The 20,210-nt window shown below is 44.0% G+C and overlaps 1 protein-coding gene across 6 annotated transcripts in view; it reads right to left on the bottom strand.

The window, feature by feature from the left end:
• The window catches only part of ZNF536 (zinc finger protein 536), a 706,926-nt gene that overhangs the window by 262,361 nt on the left and 424,355 nt on the right, over positions 1-20,210 (bottom strand). The window contains exon 8 of one of the 6 annotated variants that reach the window (XM_077288723.1): positions 17,563-19,170. The exons of the other annotated variants lie outside the window; for them this stretch is intronic. Coding sequence (XP_077144838.1) covers positions 19,133-19,170 — 38 coding nt within the window. The 3' untranslated portion in view covers positions 17,563-19,132. Of the gene's footprint in view, positions 1-17,562; positions 19,171-20,210 lie in introns of those variants that run through there. 6 annotated transcript variants of the gene reach the window in all.

Here is a 20,210-nt window from a genome sequence, read left to right as displayed (position 1 = left end):
TCCACCAGACTTCCTCATTTTTGGGAAAATGTTACCAAAATAACAACCGTTATATGGTACTGTAAAACAAGGTAGAAGGTGTATATAAACTTGTTGAGAATTTAAATCTCCCTTTTTATTTTGGGGAGACTGCACCGCAACTCAGGCCCAGTGTATAACACAACACAATGTAAGTGGCAGAACGTGGCTGGCTGATATACAACAAACTAACAGAACTGACGTATATATCCACTTTGTTACAATTTGAAACACCCTTTTTTTTTGGGGGGAGACTGCACCGCAACTCAGGCCAAGTGTATAACACAACACAATGTAAGTGGCAGAACGTGGCTGGAAGATATATGAAAAAAATCCAAGGACTGTAGTACAATTTCAATCTCCCTACAATGATCTCAGGACAAGTATGGCAGCAACAAAATGGACTGCTGCACACAAAAGTGTGGACAAATAAACAAGATAACTGTGCAGAATGGAGCAACAGGATTTTTGCTTTTAAAAAAGCAGTTGGTTTGCACAGCATCGTGCAAACAGCAATTAAGCTATCAGGGAGCCTTATAAGGCAGCCTAATAAGCTACAGAGCTGATGCACAAAAAAATAGCCTCCACTGTCCCAGCAAAAAAGGTGGTGTTGGACAGTGGAAATCGCTACAGCACAAGCGGTTTGGGGGTTAATCTTCCCTCCCTAACTATATCCCTTCTTCTGATGAAGCTGCAGCAACCTCTCTCTATGCTAAGATCGGCAGAAGTAAGATGGCGGTCGGCGTGCAGGCCCCTTTATACCCCCTGTGACGCCACAGAAAGCAAGCCAATCACTGTCATGCCCTTCTCTAAGATGGTGGGGACCGAGACCTATGTCATCACACTGCCCACACTCTGCGTCCTCCTTCATTGGCTGAGAAATGGCGCTGAACGATACGAGCTGATACGAAACGCAACTTTGGCGCGAAGATCACCGACCGCATGGCCGATCCCACACTAGGATCGGGTCGGGTTTCATGAAACCCCACTTTGCCGAAAGTCGGCGATATTTGAATTTGTCTGATCTGTTTCGCTCAACCCTCACAAATTGGTGCATAACCTGCTGTTGCTGGTGGTTAAGCACCCATGGGGCAGCAGAGGTGTATCTGGAGGGGCAGCTGGGGCATGTGCCCTGGGCGCAGCCGGCAGGGAGGCGCAGTCGGGCCGCCTAATGCGGCGGTCCCCAGTATCTCCCCGGTGGCTGCATTCTGCTGCCCCCAGGACTGAGAGTCGGCTGACAGCCGACACAGAGAAGCTCCACTGCAGTGCGTCGGCTCCCGGGGACATGGGCGGACATACCGCATGTGCAGCCTGTGTTGCTGTACCGGGGCCTGGAAGTGGAGGGGGGCCCCTGCAGGGTGGCTAATAATAAGGGCAATCTGGCCCCTGGAAGGGAGAGATCCCTGCAGGTCCGCTGCCTACAAGAGAAAATAGCAGCGGAGCTGCAGCAATCTGTCCTACTTCTTGCCCACGCTTTCTCTCAGACAGCAGCGCCACTGGATGACATCGTCATTCAGCAGCCGGCTGTGCCAAAGAGATGAAGGCGACAGAGATGCTGCGGCAGAGCATGTGGAGAGGTGAGAGGTACTGTGTGTGTGTGCGCGCATGTTTGTGTGTGTGTGCGTGCATGTGTTGCACTGCAGGGGAATGTGCAGAGAGGTAAATGGTGTTGTGTGTGTAGGGGAGGAGAGGGCAATGATGGGGCTGATGAGGGGAAGGCAATGATGGGGTGATGGAGAGGGCAATGATGAAGATGGTGGGGGAGGAGTAAATGATGGAAGTGGTGGAATGGGCAATGATGTGGGTGGTTGGGGAGGAGGAAATGATGGAGGTGGTGGAATGGGCGGTGATTGTGGTGGGGGGAGAATGCAGTGAGGGTTTTGTGGGGAGGAAATTATGGGGGAGGTGGAAAGGGCAAGGAGGGTGGTGGTGGAAAGGACAATGATGATGGTGAAGGGGGAAGGAAATGATGGAGGTGGTGGAATGGGCAAGGATGGTGGTGGAATTGGCAAGGATGGTGGTGGTGGTGGTGGAAAGGCCAATGATGGTGGTGGAAAGGGCAATGGTGGGGATGGTGAGGGAGAAGGCAATGATGGATGTGGTGAAAAGGGCAATGATGGGGATGGTGGGTGAGAAGGCAATGATGGTGGTAGTGGAAAAGACAATGATGGGAGTGGTGGGGAAGGAGGCAATGATAGGGTGGTGGAGAAAGCTGTGATGGAGGTGGTGGAAAGGGCGATGATGGGGTGGTAAGGGAAAAAGCAATGATGGAGGTGGTGGAAAGAACAATGATCGGGTGGTGAAAGAGAATGCAATGATGTTGGTGGAAAGGGCAATAATGGGGGTGGTGGGGGAGGAGGAAATGGTGGAGGTGGTGGAATGGGCAATGATGGGAGTGGTGGGCGAAAAAACAATGATGGGGTGGTGGGGGAGGAGGAAATGATGGAGGTGGTGGAATGGGCAATGATATAGGGTGGTGGGGGAGAAAGCAATGATAGTGGTGGAGAAGGCAATGATGGAGGTGGTGAAGAGGGCAATGATGGGGTGGGGTAGAGGACAATAATGGGATGTAGGGGTTGGAGGACAATGAGGGTTGTTGGGGATTGGGATGGGAGGAAGGGGAACTTATAACGGACTTAGGAATGGGGAGGTGGAGGTAGACATTATTATCGCTTATTATGTCTAACACAGTCCCCTAGTATAGAGTGTACATACTTATTATGTATAACCCAGTCCCTTAGCATATAGTGTACTCGCTTATATATAGCCCAGTCCCTTAGTATATAGTGTACTCACTAATTCTGTGTAGCACCATCCTTAGTTACAAAGTTTCCTCTGTTATTATATAGAACATCATCCCTTATTACGGACCATCCTCTCTAGTTATATATGGTGCCATCCCTTATTATATAGCTTCCTCTGCTGGTATGTACAGTGCTGTCTCTTATGTAGTGTATTCTTGTTAATTTTGTTATTCACAGTGCCCTCTTTTATTACTTAGTCCCTTCTCTTTTTAGATTTAAAATGTCTGCTGATGGAGGAGCCAGTGACCAGACGACCAGTTCATCAGTTCCTCCATTAGAAAAGAAGCTTCCCCATGTTCCATCAGCCATCACTGCATTATACAGCTAACAAGACAGGACGGTATGTAATAAAAAACAGGGCTCTATATAATCCAAGGGATGGTACTGTACATAACAAGAGGGAACTGTATAATAAGGGATAGCTGTATACATAATAAAGGATATTATGTAATATATATATACACATGTACAGTGCCTACAAGTAGTATTCAACCCCCTGCAGATTTAGCAGGTTTACACATTTGGAATTAACTTGGCATTGTGACATTTGGACTGTAGATCAGCCTGGAAGTGTGAAATGCACTGCAGCAAAAAAGAAAGTTATTTCTTTGTTTTGTTTTTTTTTAAATTGTGAAAAGTCTTTTCAGAGGGTCATTTATTATTCAACCCCTCAACCCACCTGAATTCTGTTTGGTTCCCCTAAAGTATTAAGAAGTAGTTCAGGCACAAAGAACAATGAGCTTCACATGTTTGGATTAATTATCTCTTTTTCCAGCCTTTTCTGACTATTTAAGACCCTCCCCAAACTTGTGAACAGCACTCAAACATGGTCAACATGGGAAAGACAAAGGAGCATTCCAAGGCCATCAGAGACAAGATCGTGGAGGGTCACAAGGCTGGCAAGGGGTACAAAACCCTTTCCAAGGAGTTGGGCCTACCTGTCTCTACTGTTGGGAGCATCATTCGGAAGTGTAAAGCTTATTGATCTACTGTTAGCCTTCCACGGCCTGGACAGCCTTTGAAAGTTTCCTCCCGTGCCGAGGCCAGGCTTGTCCGAAGAGTCAAGGCTAACCCAAGGACAACAAGGAAGGAGCTCCGGGAAGATCTCATGGCAGTGGGGACATTGGTTTCAGTCAATACCATAAGTAACGTACTCCACCGCAATGGTCTCCGTTCCAGACGAGCCCGTAAGGTACCTTTACTTTCAAAGCGTCATGTCAAGGCTCGTCTACAGTTTGCTCATGATCACTTGGAGGACTCTGAGACTGACTGGTTCAAGGTTCTCTGGTCTGATGAGACCAAGATCGAGATCTTTGGTGCCAACCACACACGTGACGTTTGGAGACTGGATGGCACTGCATACGACCCCAAGAATACCATCCCTACAGTCAAGCATGGTGGTGGCAGCATCATGCTGTGGGGCTGTTTCTCAGCCAAGGGGCCTGGCCATCTGGTCCGCATCCATGGGAAGATGGATAGCACGGCCTACCTGGAGATTTTGGCCAAGAACCTCCGCTCCTCCATCAAGGATCTTAAGATGGGTCGTCATTTCATCTTCCAACAAGAAAACGACCCAAAGCACACAGCCAAGAAAACCAAGGCCTAGTTCAAGAGGCAAAAAATCAAGGTGTTGCAGTGGCCTAGTCAGTCTCCTGACCTTAACCCAATTGAAAACTTGTGGAAGTAGCTCAAGATTAAAGTCCACATGAGACACCCAAAGAACCTAGATAACTTGGTGAAGATCTGCATGGAGGAGTGGGCCAAGATAACTCCAGAGACCTGTGCCGGCCTGATCAGGTCTTATAAAAGACGATTATTAGCTGTAATTGCAAACAAAGGTTATTCCACAAAATATTAAACCTAGGGGTTGAATAATAATTGACCCACACTTTTATGTTTAAAATTTATAAAAATTTAACTGAGCAACAAAACTTTTTGGTTTGTAAGATTTATGCATCTGTTAATAAATCCTGCTCTTGTTTGAAGTTTGAAGGCTCTAACTTATTTGCATCTTATTAAACCTGCTAAATCTGCAGGGGGTTGAATACTACTTTTAGGCACTGTATGTGTGTGTGGCTATATAATGTGATGATACGCTACCTGAGTGTGTTGGGGGACACTCGCATGGCATAGGATTCAAGCACTCAGGCACGGTACCTCACACAAATCTGGTCAAATCTGGTTTATTAAACTTCATAAACCACATGACATACAGTCTATTTCATTATGTCCATGAACTTATCACGACCACCAGTCTGTTCATGTAGCAGATAAACTTCTCTGCCATATATTACAATCCTCTTGTCCGGGGTTACCTTTCAGGAGTTCCACTCCTCATGCTGACTTCACGTCAATCCCAGGTCCTCAACACAGACCGTCCAGGTCTACGGTCTCCAGTGCTTCCAGGAGCCTCCAGCACTGACCATCCAGGACCTACAGCACACAGGCCACTCTGCAGTGTCCAGCCAGGACACATGGAAGTCTGTCCACACTTGCAGACTCCCAAACACTCACACCATGTGCTACACACACCTCCTTTACATAGGGGTAACCACACCCAGGTACCTGTCACATGGCAAGTCAGGTGAGCGTGACATCACCACAGGTCCTTAAAACACAAAACCATCTTAGGTGTTCAGATACACCTCTTTGGGTGGGTTTGTAGGTGACAGCCAGGTCAAAGCGACGCGAGCAGCGTGATCAGATCATGTGATCACACTGCAGACGTCACTCACTCGCCGCTGCAGAGGCGAACACTGGTGGTAAGTGCTCCAGTGGAGCTGAAGACACCGAAGATTAAGTGCAGGGGGGAAGAATTTGAGTGGGGATGGGGGTATTTATTATGTGTGGGGAGAATTTGAGTGGGGATGGGGGGATTTATTATGTGTGGGGAGAATTTGAGTGGGGATAGAGGGATTTATTATGTGGTGGGAGAATTTGAGTTAACATGGGGGGATTTATTGTGTATGGGTAGAATGTGAGTGGGGATAGGGGGATTTATTATGTGTGGGGAGAATTTGAGTGGGGATGGGAGGATTTATTGTGCGTGGGGAGAATTTGTGTGGGGATAGGAGGATTTTTTGTGTGTGGAGAGAATTTGGGTGGGGATAGGGGGATTTATTTTGTGTGGGGACAATTTGAGTGGGGATAGGGGGATTTATTATGTGTGGGGAGAATATGAGCGGGGATGGGGGGATTTATTGTGTGTGGGAATAATTTGAGTGAGGATGGGGAATTTATTATGTGTGGGGAGAATTGGAGTGGAGATGGGGATTTATTGTGTGTTGAGATTTCGAGTGGAGATGGGGTTATTTATTGTGCGTGGGGGGATTTGTAGTGGGGATGGGGGGATTTAATGTGTGTTGAGATTTCGAGTGGAGATGGGGTTATTTATTGTGCGTGGGGGGATTTGTAGTGGGGATGGGGGGATTTAATGTGTGGGGGAAATTTGAGGACACAAAATGAAAATCAAAGGGGGAGATGGGGGCATATATGAGGAAACAGTACAGTGGAATGGGGGGCATGTATGAGGAAACAGAATGGGGGCATGTGTGAGGAAACAGTACAGGGGAATGGGGCCATGTATGAGGAAACAGTATGGGGGAATGGGGGGCATATACAAGGAAACAGTATGGGGGAATGAGGGCATGTATGAGGAAACAGTATGGGGAAAGGGGGCACGTACAAGGAAACAGTATGGGGAAAGAGGGCATGTATGAGGAAACAGTATGGGGAAAGGGGGCATGTACAAGGAAACAGTATGGGGAAAGAGGGCATGTATGAGGAAACAGTACTAGGGAATGGGGGTCATGTATGAGGAAACAGTATGGGGGAATTGGGGGCATATATGAGGCAACATTTTCGTGGGATGGGTGCAAACAGCATAAGGAGCGAAGGGGGGAATGTATGCGGACACAGTATGAGTAGCGATGTGAAAAATGTATGTGGACACAGTACAGCAAGTGAGGGTGATGGGATGTGTGCAGACACAGTGTGGGGAGTCAGGTGAGCAGGCAGTATAGAAAGTGAAGGGGTAAATATATGGAGACAGTATGGTGAACAGGGGGATGTGAGAGGAGACAGTATGAGGAGGGAGGGTAATAGTGTGAGGAGACAGTATGGGGGGAGAAAAGTGAGTAGGCACAGAATTGAAACTGAGTAGTGGGGGCGTAGCATGGAGGGACAGTGTAAGGGCACAGCCAGGAGGGGACAGTATACCAAGGAGGGGGAATGTGATGAGAGTACAGTATAAATACTGAGCCCTATAGGGGGGACACAGTATGAGAGGACAGTGTGAAGAGGAGGACCAGTATGGAAAGGAGAGGTCAGTGTGAAGAGCATGTACCATAAGAGGGACAGTGTGGGGGTCATATTTTGTGCAGACAATATAGAGAGGCGCATTTTTTTTTATTCAGGACCATTATAATGACACTTATATATTTAAGGGCATCATGTGGAGATTTTCTGAAAAAGAGTGGAGAAGATGGAAGTCTGCAGAGATGGCTGTGGATGAGAAAACTCATCATGGGGTCTGGACAAGATGAAGGAAAGGAGAACGATTCCAGAGACTATGTAATCTATAAGGTACCTGGATATAAATGTTATTTGTGATACTGACTAAGTAACTCTCATGTTTTTATTTATGTTAGGAGCATTAAATGGAATGTCCAGGTTTGTAATGAGTCTGCAGTCATTCTTTGTCAGGATTCTCTTGTGCTGGCGATTTACATACATGCCGCTATGGGCTGACTAGACATGTGCGGCCTCACTCAATGAAAATGAACTGAGTGAGGCCGGGCACGTTTAGTCAGAATGTGGTCAGAAGTATACAAATCGCATGCTTGTCCTGACATGACTGTCCACCGGCAAGGGAGAATCCTAAAAGTGTGCAGTGCATTAGTTGTGAGAATTCGAAAGCCTGCGATGCCAGGATTCAGCTCTGCAGGTTCCAGTAGTCGTCACATGGACAGGTCACTCATATGCGACTTTCATACTTAGGGTATGTTTCCACGTTCAGGAAACGCTGCGTTTTTTACGCTGCGTTGAGCCACACGCAGCGTTCAGATGCTACAGCATAGTGGAGGGGATTTAATGAAATCCCGTCTCCACTATGCAGTAAAAAACGCATGCGGCACACCCGCAAAAAACGCACATGCGGCGCGTCTTTTAAGAACGCAGCATGTCCTTACATTGCAGAAAAAACACAAGGACAACGCAGGTGACCTGCCAGTGACCTCAGTTGCAGATTTGGTCAGGATTTTACCTGCATAAAATCCTGACCAAATCCTGATGCAATCCTGAACGTGGACACATACCTTAGGGTCCTGTGACAACGAGCTTCTCTTCTGCTTCTCTCGGTTTTTCACTGATCATTGAGAGCATTAGGGAGAGGAGCTTGTGGGTACATGATTAAGTGTTCAAATCGCATATGTCCTTGGGGGGGCGCCAAAATGAATTCTTGCCCCTGGTGCCAGAAAACCTAGATACACCTCTGCGGGGCAGCATGGTAACACTGTTGCTTTCTTTTTCTTGTTGCAGTTTTCATTGGTTCAGCTCTGACCAAGAAGTGAGATTCCTCCTCTCAGACACATCTCAAAATATGAAATCAGTGACCACAAGGGAACCTGGTCTTCCTTTTCATGGCCTGTCAGTGGGTACTGACAGGCATGTTGCTGACCTAGCCATCAGGTAATTCTATGGTGGCTTAGTGGTTAGCTCAATTACCGTTCAACACTTGGGTCCTTAGTTTAATTTTGACTAAGGTCTGAGTAATTCTATCTCTCAGTTGTACTTTAGAAATTGCAAGTGGACCCACTCTAGTTTCTCATGACCTTTCAGTGGGCACTGATAGACATATTGATGACCTAGCCATCACATATTTCTCAGGCAGCATGGTGGCTCAGTCGATAGCTCAATTACCTTTCAACGCTTGGGACTTCAGTTCAATTCTGACTGTGGTTGGAGTAATTCTACCACTCAGTTGTTCTTTAGAAATTGCAAATGGACCTGCTCTAGTTTATCCTGATCTTCCCATTGGTGCTGGTAGTAATATCAATGACTAGTCTCACCATGAGCAATTATAAGTGGACCTGCTCTTGCTTTTCCTGATCTTCTCATTGGTGCTGGTAGTAATATCAATGACTTTGCCAAAGATTATTTTCAGAGCAGCATGGTAGCCCAGTGGAAAGCACTGGTTCTTTGCAGCATGGGAGTTCAGGGTTCTAATCTCACCATGAGAAATTGCAAATGGACTTTCTCTAGTTTTTCCTGATCTTCTCTTCGGTGCTGGTAGGAATATCAATGACTTTGCCAAAGGTTATCTTCAGAGCAGCATGGTAGCCCAGTGGAAAGCATTTGTGCCTTGCAGCATGAGAGTCTATGGTTCAAGTCCCACCGTGAGCAATTGCAAGTGGACCTGCTCTCGCTTTTCTTGATCCTCTCTTTGGTGCTGGTAGTAATATCAATGACTTTGCCAAAGGTCATCTTCTGAGCAGCATGGAGGTCCAGTGGACAGCACCGTTTCTTGGCAGCATGGGAGTCCAGGATTCAAAGCCCACCATGAGAAATTGCAAATGGTCCTGCTCTATATTTTCCTGATCTTCCCATTGGTGCTGGTAGTAATATCAATGAATTTGCCAAAGGTCATCTTACAAGCAGCATGGTGGTCCAGTGGACTGCACTGGTGCTTTGCAGCATGGGAGTCCAGGGCTCTAGTCCTGCCGTGAGCAATTGCAAGTAGACCTGCTCTTGCTTTTCCTGATCTTCACACTGGTGCTGGTTGTAATGTCAATGACTTTGCCAAGGTTTTCTTTTAAGCAGCACGGTAGCCCAGTGGAAAGGACTGGTGCTTTGCTGCATGGGAGTCCATGGTTCTGATCCCACCATGGATGACATCTGCAAGGAGTTTCTGTGTTCTCCCTGTGCTCAGATGGGTGGCCACCCATGTGCCAAAGACATACCAGTAAGGGCCAGTGATGGAAGTTCTGTCGCTAATGATGTGTTACCTGTGGAGCATCCAGGAGGGCTGCCTGTCTCTCCCCTTTGGGCAAGTATCCTGATTGGATTGATGTTCTGACACAATTAGTAACAAATTGATTTGTATATAAGCAGCTCAGCGTAAGCTAAGCTGTGAAAAGGACCTTTTGGACTTGGAAAAATTTTCCCTCTTTACTCAGTATCATTTACATAAATCCAAATTTTACTCCAATCCTCAGGATACCTGATAGCCACAGGTAACACCACAACACTTCCATCACCTGTATGTCTTTGGCACATGGGAGGCAACCCATCACAGGGAGAACATACAAACTCCTTGCAGATGTCATCCTTGGTGGGATCAGAACCATGGACTCCCATGCTGAAAAGCACCAGTCATTTCCACTGGGCTACCGTGCTGCTCAGAAAGTAAACTTTGACAAAGTCATTGATATTACTACCAGCACCAATGGGAAGATCAGGAAAAAATAGAGGCGGTCCATTTGCTCACGTTGGGACTAGAATCCTGGACTCTCATGCTTTAAGGTAACAGTGCTTTCCACTGGGCCACTGTGCTGTTCAGCCAATAACTTTGGCAAAGTCATTGATATTACTACCAGCACCAATGGGAATATCAGGAAAAGCAAGAGCAAGGTCACTTGCAATGGCTCAGTGTGGGACTAGATCCCTGGACTCTCACGCTGCAAAGCACCAGCACTTTCCACTGGGCCACCATGCTGCTTTGACCTTTGGCAAAGTCATTAATATTACTACCAGCACCAATGGGAATATCAGGAAAAAATAGAGCCGGTACATTTGCAATTTCTAAAGTACAACTGAGGTGGTAGAACTACTCCGACCTTAGCCAGAATTGAACTAAGGACCCAAGTGTTGAAAGGTAATCAAGCTAACCACTGAGCCACCATGCTGCCTGAGAATTATTTGATGGCTAGGTCATCAATATGCTTATAAGTATCCATGGACAGGTCATGAAAAGGAAGAGCAGGTTTCATTTGAGGTCTCTGATTTCAGTTTCTAAGGCTAGGTTCACATTGCGTTAGGGCAATCCGTTTAGCGCTAGCGCTAGCGGATTGCGCTAACGCAATGTATTTTTAGGGGTCGCGTTTGGGGTTTGCGTTAACGTCCCCGCTCTCGCAGATCCCCGATCTGCGAGAGCGGGGAACGGACCTCGGGCGCGCCGCGGACGCTGCAAGCAGCGTCCGAGGTGCGCTACAAAAGAACGGCACATCGCTAGCGCGAGCCGAAAAAGGCACGCGCTAGCGATGCGCTTCAGGCAAAAAGAACATTGCTGTCAATGGGTGCGCTAACGGACCCGTTGCACGGCGTTAATTGCGACATTTTCGCCGTGCAACGCTGTCCGTTAGCGATCACCCAAAAACGAAATGTGAACCTAGCCTAAGATGTGTCTGAGAGGAGAAAACTCATTGACCTCAGTCAGAGCTTAACTAAGAACCCAACTGTAGGATGGCAATGGCGGTAACCACTGAGCCACTGTGCTGCCTGAAAGTTTATTTCTGGCCAGATCATCAATATGACTCTCAGCAGTTATGGGAAGTTAAAAAAAACTAGAACAGGTCCCATTACAATCATTGACTACAATTTCTAAAATATACCTCAGAGGAGGTTTCTCATTGTCCTCAGTCATAGCTGAACACAGGACACCAGCATTGAACAACAGCAGTGCTAACCACCGGGCCATAATGCTAGCTAAGGCTACGTTCACATTTGCGGTCCTCGCCGCAGCGTCGGGCGCCGCAGCGGCGCCGCATGCGTCATGCGCCCCTATATTTAACATGGGGGCGCATGGACATGCGGCGCACTTGCGTTTTGCGCCGCATGCGTCGCTGCGGCGCCCGCGTCCGGGCGCAGAGGACGCAGCAAGTTGCATTTTTGCTGCGTCCAAATTCAATGAAAAAAAACGACGCATGCGGCGCAAAACGCAGCGTTGTGCATGCGTTTTGCTGCGTTTTTATTTGCGTTGTGCGTTGCGGCGCCGACGCTGCGGCGCACAACGCAAATGTGAACGTAGCCTAAGCACTAAACTCTGGGTAAGTCATCAATATGACTCCCAGCACTTATGGGAAGGTCAGGAAAAGTAGACATAGCTGCCTAACACATCTAACCAATCTGTTCATTAATTTCAATTTCTAAAGTGAGGTGGAAAACAGGGCCGGCCTGTCCATCTGGCAAATGCCAGAAGGGCCTGTGTGGTCATGGGCTGACTTGTCTGCCATGTTGTTAACAGAATCCGTGTTCTCAAGGTACCCATACTGTTAAGAGTTGGGTATGATTAGACATATTGGTCTTGTAGAAAATCTTCCTTTCCTCCATCCTGGGTAATATTAGTAATATATCCCGTCTGGTTTAAGGGGACGGAGAAACATGGGCATGTGTGATTTCAAATGCCAGGGCTGATATACATATACAGCTCTGACAAAAATTAAGAGACCAATGCAAAATTTTCAGTTTCTCTGATTTTTCTCTTTATAGGTATATTTTTGAGTAAAATGTAAATTGTTCTTTAATTCTATAAACTTCTGACAACATATCTCTGAAGTTCCAAGCAATACATTTTGCATTTATTTTCTGAAAATGAGAAATGGTCAAAATAACAAAAAAATGCATTGCTTGCAGACCTCAAATAGTGCAAAAAACAAGTTCATAATCATTTAGAATCAACAATACTAATGTTTTAACTCAGGAGGAGTTCAGAAATCAATATTTTGTGGAATAACCATGATTTTTAATCACAGCTTTCATGCATCTTGGCATGCTTTCCACCAGTCTTTCACACTGCTTCTGGGTGACCTTATGCCACTCCTGGTACAAAATTTTAAGCATTTCCTCTTTGATGGTTTGTGACTATCCATCTTCCTCTTGATTACATTCCAGAGGTTTTCAATGGGGTTCAGGTCTGGAGATTGGGCTGGCCTTGACAGGGATTTGATGTTGTGGTCCTTCATCCCTACCTTGATTGACCCAGTTGTATGGCATGGCGCATTGTCCAGCTGGAAAAAACAGTCCTCAGAGTTGGAGAACATTGCCTGAGCAGACGGAATCAACTGTTTTTCCAGGATAACCTTGTATGTGGCTTGATTCATACGTCCTTTGCAAAGATTAATCTGCCCAATTCAAGTCATGCTGAAGCATCCCCAGATCATGACCGATCCTCCACCAAATTTCACAGTGGGTGCAAGACACTGTGGCTTGTATGCCTCTTTAGGTCTCTGTCTAACCATTAGATGACCAGGTGTTGGGCAAAGCTGAAAATTAGACTCATCAGAGATTACCATACTCCAGTCCTCTATGGTCCAATCCTTTGGTCTTTGGCAAATTTCAGCCTGGCTCTCCTTTGCTTCTCATTGATGAAAGGCTTTTTTCTAGCTTTACATGACTTGAGTCCTGCTTCTAGAAGCCTGTTACAAACAGTTCTTGCCGTGCACTTCACCCCAGCTTCCATTTGCCATTCCTTTTGTAGGTCACTTGATGTCATCTTGCGGTTGCTGAGTGACATTTGAATAAGATGACTGTCATCCCGGTCATTGGAAAGTCGCTTTCGCCCTCTGCCGGTCTGTAGCTTTGTTTTTCCCGATGTCTGCTGTTTGACCTTGTTGTAATGGACTGTCGTTTTAGAAATTTTAAGGATGGAGGCAACATGATGCTCACTGTATCCTTCTGCTAGTAAAGTCAGAATTGAGCCCTTCTTTTCCTCACTCAAGACTTTTCATTTCAACTCATTTGGCATGGTTCAAAGTAATTTTTTCATTCCTATTATTTTGGGGATATCACTAGCACTTATTTTGCCACCCAGCTTGTCCTATTGCAAGAGGATTGTGAACACCACAGCAGGGTTTTTATTTCCTTTGTTGAGTAAGATTTGGTTCAGGTGATCTGATCACCTAATAAGAAGCACATTAAGTAGAATGAGGTGTACTTGGAATTCTACTGACACTGGAATGGAATGGCTGTCAGACATGTAGAGAAGCTGTTTTTTATAAAACTGTGCAGTGGTCTCTTAATTTTTGCCAGAGTTGTATATGTATATATTTAGATAGATAGATAGATAGATAGATAGATAGATAGATAGATAGATAGATAGATAGAGCAAAAATTGGAACAACACACATATAAAAGTACTATGGGTGCAGGGCCTCTCAGCAAGGAGTCCCCTCCATGCAAAAGGACATAAATTCAGAAAAAAGAGGCAGCACTCCAGTATTTTAAAAAGTACAACCGGGACTTTAATAGCCCTGGTGGCGTGGTGACGTGTCAGCTATAAGGAGCCTTTCTCAAGCTTGAGAAAGGCTCATTGTAGCCAAAACGTCCCCACACCACCAGTGCTATTAAAGTCCCTTTTGTATTTTGGAAAATACTGGAATGCTGCCTCTTTTTTCTGAATATATATATATATTTATATTAGCTATTGAAGAACCCATTCTAAACCCGGGTGGCAAACATTTTTATTGGTCTCTTTCAATTGACATGCTGGAGATAATGAATGACGCCGTTGTGCGGCATGATAGATATACAGTGCCAGCAAAAAAAAAACTTTACTTGTAAAATCCGCATCATGATTTCACTTCTTAAATGTGCACACAATGGAGGAGATGATCAAAAACTGTCTAATAGCAAAACCGGTTTAGTAAAATGTAAATATTAATTAATACTAATTAATATGAAATTAATTAATTATGAAATACTAATTGTAATGAAATATCCACAATAAAACACTTGAATGTTATGTTTTTGCGGTCGCATTGAACTTGTAAAGATTTTGTTTGCCAGCAATATATATAATTTTAATTGTATTTATTATGTATATTATATATATATATTATTTATTATGTATATTATATATAATAAAAATAAATACAATATATACAGTACAGACCAAAGGTTTGGACGCACCTTCTCATTTAAAGATTTTTCTGTATTTTCATGACTATGAAAATTGTACATTCACAATGAAGGCATCAAAACTATGAATTAACACATGTGGAATTATATACTTAACAAAAAAGTGTGAAACAACTGAAATTATGTCTTATATTCTAGGTTCTTCAAAGTAACCACCTTTTGCTTTGACGACTGCTTTGCACACTCTTGGCATTCTCTTGATGATCTTCAAGAGGTAGTCACCGGGAATGGTCTTCCAACAATCTTGAAGGAGTTCCCAGAGATGCTTAGCACTTGTTGACCCTTTTGCCTTCACTCTGCGGTCCAGCTCACCCCAAACCATCTCCATTGGGTTCAGGTCTGGTGACTGTGGAGGCCATGTCATCTGGCGTAGCACCCCATCACTCTCCTTCTTGGTCAAATAGCCCCTACACAGTCTGGAGGTGTGTTTGGGGTCATTGTCCTGTTGAAAAATAAATGATGGTCCAACTAAACGCAAACCGGATGGAATAGCATGCCGCTGCAAGATTCTGTGGTAGCCTTGCTGGTTCAGTATGCCTTCAATTTTGAATAAATCCCCAACAGAGTCACCAGCAAAGCACCCCCACACCATCACACCTCCTCCTCCATACTTCACGATGGGAACCAGGCATGTAGAGTCCATCCGTTCACCTTTTCTGCATCGTACAAAGACACGGTGGTTGGAACCAAAGATCTCAAATTTGGACTCATCAGACCAAAGCACAGATTTCCACTGGTCTAATGTCCATTCCTTGTGTTCTTTAGCCCAAACAAGTCTCTTCTGCTTGTTGCCTGTCCTTAGCAGTGGTTTCCTATCAGCTATTTTACCATGAAGGCCTGCTGCACAAAGTCTCCTCTTAACAGTTGTTGTAGAGATGTGTCTGCTGCTAGAATTCTGTGTGGCATTGGCCTGGTCTCTAATCTGAGCTGCTGTTAACCTGCGATTTCTGAGGCTGGTGACTCGGATAAACTTATCTTCAGAAGCAGAGGTGACTCTTGGTCTTCCTTTCCTGGGGGGTCCTCATGTGAGCCAGTTTTCTTTGTAGCGCTTGATGGTTTTTGCCACTGCACTTGGGGACACTTTCAAAGTTTTCCCAATTTTTCAAACTGACTGACCTTCATTTCTTAAAGTAATGATGGCCACTCATTTTTCTTTACTTAGCTGCTTTTTTCAGTCATCAAAGCAAAAGGTGGCTACTTTGAAGAACCTAGAATATAAGACATATTTTCAGTTGTTTCACACTTTTTTGTTAAGTATATAATTCCACATGTGTTAATTCATAGTTTTGATGCCTTTAGTGTGAATGTACAGTTTTCATAGTCATGAAAATACGGAAAAATCTTTAAATGAGAAGGTGTGTCCAAACTTTTGGTCTGTACTGTATATAATTAAAAATATATACAATTTAATTTTTATTCATATACATGATAAATATAAATAAAAATAATTCAACAAATATAATTTCTTATCTTTTTGATTTACTTAAAAAAATTATATATGTATCTATATGTGTGTGTATACATATATATATATACCGTATTTTCCGGTGTATAAGATGACTTTTTAAGCCCTAAAAATTGTCCCAAAAGTCGGGGGTCGTCTTATACGCCAGGTACGGCACGTGCAGGGAGCGATCCTGGATGTTCCCAGGGTCTGAAGGAGAGGAAACTCTCCTTCAGGCCCTGGGATCCATATTCATGTAAAAAGTAAAGAATAAAAATAAAAAATATGTATATACTCACCCCTCCGAGAAGCCTGGCTGTCACCGCTGCAAGCGTCTGCCTCCGTTCCTAAGAATTGCAGAGCGTGAAGGACCTTCGATGACGTCACGGTCAGGTGACCGGTCACATGAGCGGTCACGGACCAATCACAGGACTGCGACGTCATCGAGGGTCCTTCATGCTCTGCAATTCTTAGGAACGGAGGTAGACGCTTGCAGCGGTGACAGCCAGGCTTCTCGGAGGGGTGAGTATATACATATTTTTTATTTTTATTCTTTATTTTTAACATGAATATGGATCCCAGGGCCTGAAGGAGAGTCTCCTCTCCTTCAGACCCTGGGAACCACACGCCGTATAAGATGACTGGGCGTATAAGATGACCCCCGTCTTATACAGCGGGCATATCCCAAATTCCATATTTTATATGGAAAAGTTGGGGGTCGTCTTATACGCCCAGTCGTCTTATACACCAGAAAATACGGTATATATAAAGACCACCACATCAAAACCCTGTCATGGGCAGCCCAATCTCCAGACCTGAACCTCATTGAAAACCTCTGGAATGTAATCAAGAGGATGATGGATAGTCACAAGCCATCAAACAAAGAAGAACTGCTGACATTATTGTACCAGGAGCAGTGTGACAGACTGGTGGAGAGAATGTCCAGACGAATGAAAGCTGTGATTAAAAATCATGGTTATTCCACAAAATATTAATTTCTGAACTCTTCCTGAGTTAAAACATTAATATTGTTGTTTCTAAATGATTATGAACTTGTTTTTTTTTAGGTCTGAAAGCACTGGGTTTTTTTTGTTATTTTGACCATTTTTCATTTTCGTACAAAATGTATTGCTTGGAACTTCGGAGACATGTTGTCAGAAGTTTATAGACTAAAAGAACAATTTACATTTTACTCAAAAATATACCTATAAAGAGAAAAATCAGACAAACTGAACATTTTGCAGTGGTCTCTTAATCTTTGCCAGAGCTGTATACTTTGTATAGTTTATTTGCTCTTTAAAGTAACTGGTCAGTGTTTAGCTTGCATGGTCATCTCGCGATTTGGTTGTATGGATGTTAAAATAATGAGAAGATCAACCAGGCTGAATATCAAAGCACTTTATACAACAAAAACACAAACAGGTAGTAGCTTACACATAAAAATGTACAAATGTGCTACTCCATTTGGATGGAGAAAGCAAAGACCGTTAGAAGTCAGCATGCACGAGTCAGAAAGTCCCAGGCTGGCTATATTCTTGACGAGGATAACGGAAGCTTCAGGTCACATTGCTGTGATGACATTAGCTGGCAATCTTTGACATCAAGGACTTATGCTCCACCCGATCTTCCAGCTCATTACTGCTGGTCTGTGCAGCGTATCATATAGGATGACATCATTGATAGGAACCCCATCTCAGTCTTAATGTGTTTCATGCTATTGCCCCTCCTCAGATGACCATGATTGTTCATGTTCCTTCTGACTATACATACCCTTCTAGGATAGCTCTATGTATCGCCACTGTTAAACTTTATAATACATAATAATATACAATAAAAATACAAATACATCATAATATACAAACAGCAACACATTGATCTAAAAAAAGGTGTAATATCAAAATCACCTCTCAGACCTCCAGGAAACTTAGCCAGGGTATAAGTAAGACTTCACTACTGTCCATTGAAGATATTTCCACCATCGGTCATTCCGCTAGAACCACGTCTATGGGTTTGGCCACCCACAATCGGTATACTCAAGGCGTCTGGCTGGTGCACACATCGTCTTTTCCGTTAGCTATCACTTTAAATAATATAATACTCTGGTTCCAGTTTCCTTTTGGTTATTCTGATGTAATATAGATTACACATACAGCAACCAAGGTGAACAACAGCAAATTTATTATTACCACTACAGGAACCATGTATTGTATATTTTCTAAATGGACCATCAAATTTTTTATTATGCATTAGTGTAATAAATTGATATTTCTCACAATTAGTTACATTGTTAGTAGGTCTTACGGGATTATCTGGATGTGCAATTTTTAGCTAAATTTAAATATTTTAACATTTTCTTTAACTACAAGACAGGCGATAAAATCTGGAGAATTCGATTCTTTAAAACAGAGAAACGTAACCAAAAAAATATCCATCTCCGTGTACTAATAATACCCTAATTCGACATCTACACAATGTTCCTAAATCGTTAGATTTTTGCCATTTGCGAACAATGATGTAGAACCGTAAACACTGTATATCCGAGAAACCCTTGATCAGTGTATCCAAAGAGGAAGAAAAAAAGCGCTAATAATTTAAGAAAGTCTGCCTGCTTAAAGAAGTCTCAAATGTCCGTTACCGTATTTATTGAAGAATAGCAGCGGGTTAAGTTTATTTACGAAGGTTCGGAATTACAGAGTCCGATGAGAGTTACCAATAGCGAATAATAAAAGCCATCACAAGTGATTCATCTCTGACACAGAGGTCTAAATGTAAGCTTGAGAATGGTAGGAATTAGAGATTCTAAGGAAGGAGCGTAAGACTCCTCAGGTTTAATTTTTTTTGCTTTGCCACAGCAGAAGAAAATCGTCGATGTACCTCTGCCACAGAACCCTATGAGACGGAGGTACATCAAAGAGACAAACCATCTCTCAGTCCAATATACAGAATAGCAAAACTAGGTGCAATCAGGGTCCCCATGGCCGTCCTGGTTGTCTGCAAAAAGAAAACAGAATCAAAAAAATAAATCAAAAACAAAACAATGTAACAAAATACCTAAAATGTTTACCATTTGCATGAAACACATCAAAACTGGGGTCATTTGATGTCGTCCTTTGTGACAAAGATACACAGACAAGCAATAATAAGTTATCAAACAGGGTGCAGAGTCAGATATCTAGTCCTTCGATGTCGTGAAGTCCCTGTCCCTGATCTTTGTTACAAATATATTTAGTACCTTAATGTATCTTCCAATTATTTCACTGGATTTCTTGCATTATCGGATTTCAATTCTGCGGTGGAAACCCATGAAACCAATGGTGACTTAAGTAACTGTCTATTTACTTTGTCTATGTGCTATGTATTTTTTGCTATGCTTTAAACTGCAGGAGTGCCTTTTCACTATGTTAGCAGGTAATTAAATATTAAGAGTAGGACCCGGGGCGGTGGCAGTATGACTTAAGCACCACCGGCAATTGGCCATTGCAGTGGATGGAGTTTTGGCAGCACAATCTGGACATACTCTTAATGGGTAGAAGTTAAAAAGGCTATCCACTACCTTTTGATTGATGAACTATTCTTAGGATAGGTCATCAATGTCTGATTGGCCTGGGTCCGACACCCGGCACCCCCGCCGTTCAGCTGTTATCGGTAGCGGCTTCTGGAAGTGCTCACTTGAGGAGCTGGCCATCTTATGATAATAGCCGCCGCAGGATACTACACATCTGCTACCTATTTGACTTGGTCCCTTTCAAACTACTGGGTACAAGGTGGTGGGGCAAAAGACCACCATATATAAACTGCGTAAAGAAGTGGCCCAATGTAGGACAATTATGGCAAATTGATGTGCAATTTTTGGAGTTTCCAGAAGGAATGAGTAGAGAGCGCTGTGCATGCATTGCCATGGTCACATTTCCATTCATGTCAATGATCCATTAGGCCTCATACTCAAGAAAAAAATGCTAGTCCCAGTCTTGGGAAATGAGCCCCAATGTGCACTGCCACGACTGGAGAAGTGACCGCTCTTATCTTTATTT

This window comes from Ranitomeya variabilis, chromosome 2 (genome assembly GCF_051348905.1).
Source record: "Ranitomeya variabilis isolate aRanVar5 chromosome 2, aRanVar5.hap1, whole genome shotgun sequence".
Lineage (NCBI taxonomy): Eukaryota > Metazoa > Chordata > Amphibia > Anura > Dendrobatidae > Ranitomeya > Ranitomeya variabilis.
Note: the sequence above shows the minus strand (reverse complement) of the source record. Positions and strands in the feature narration are given on the sequence as shown.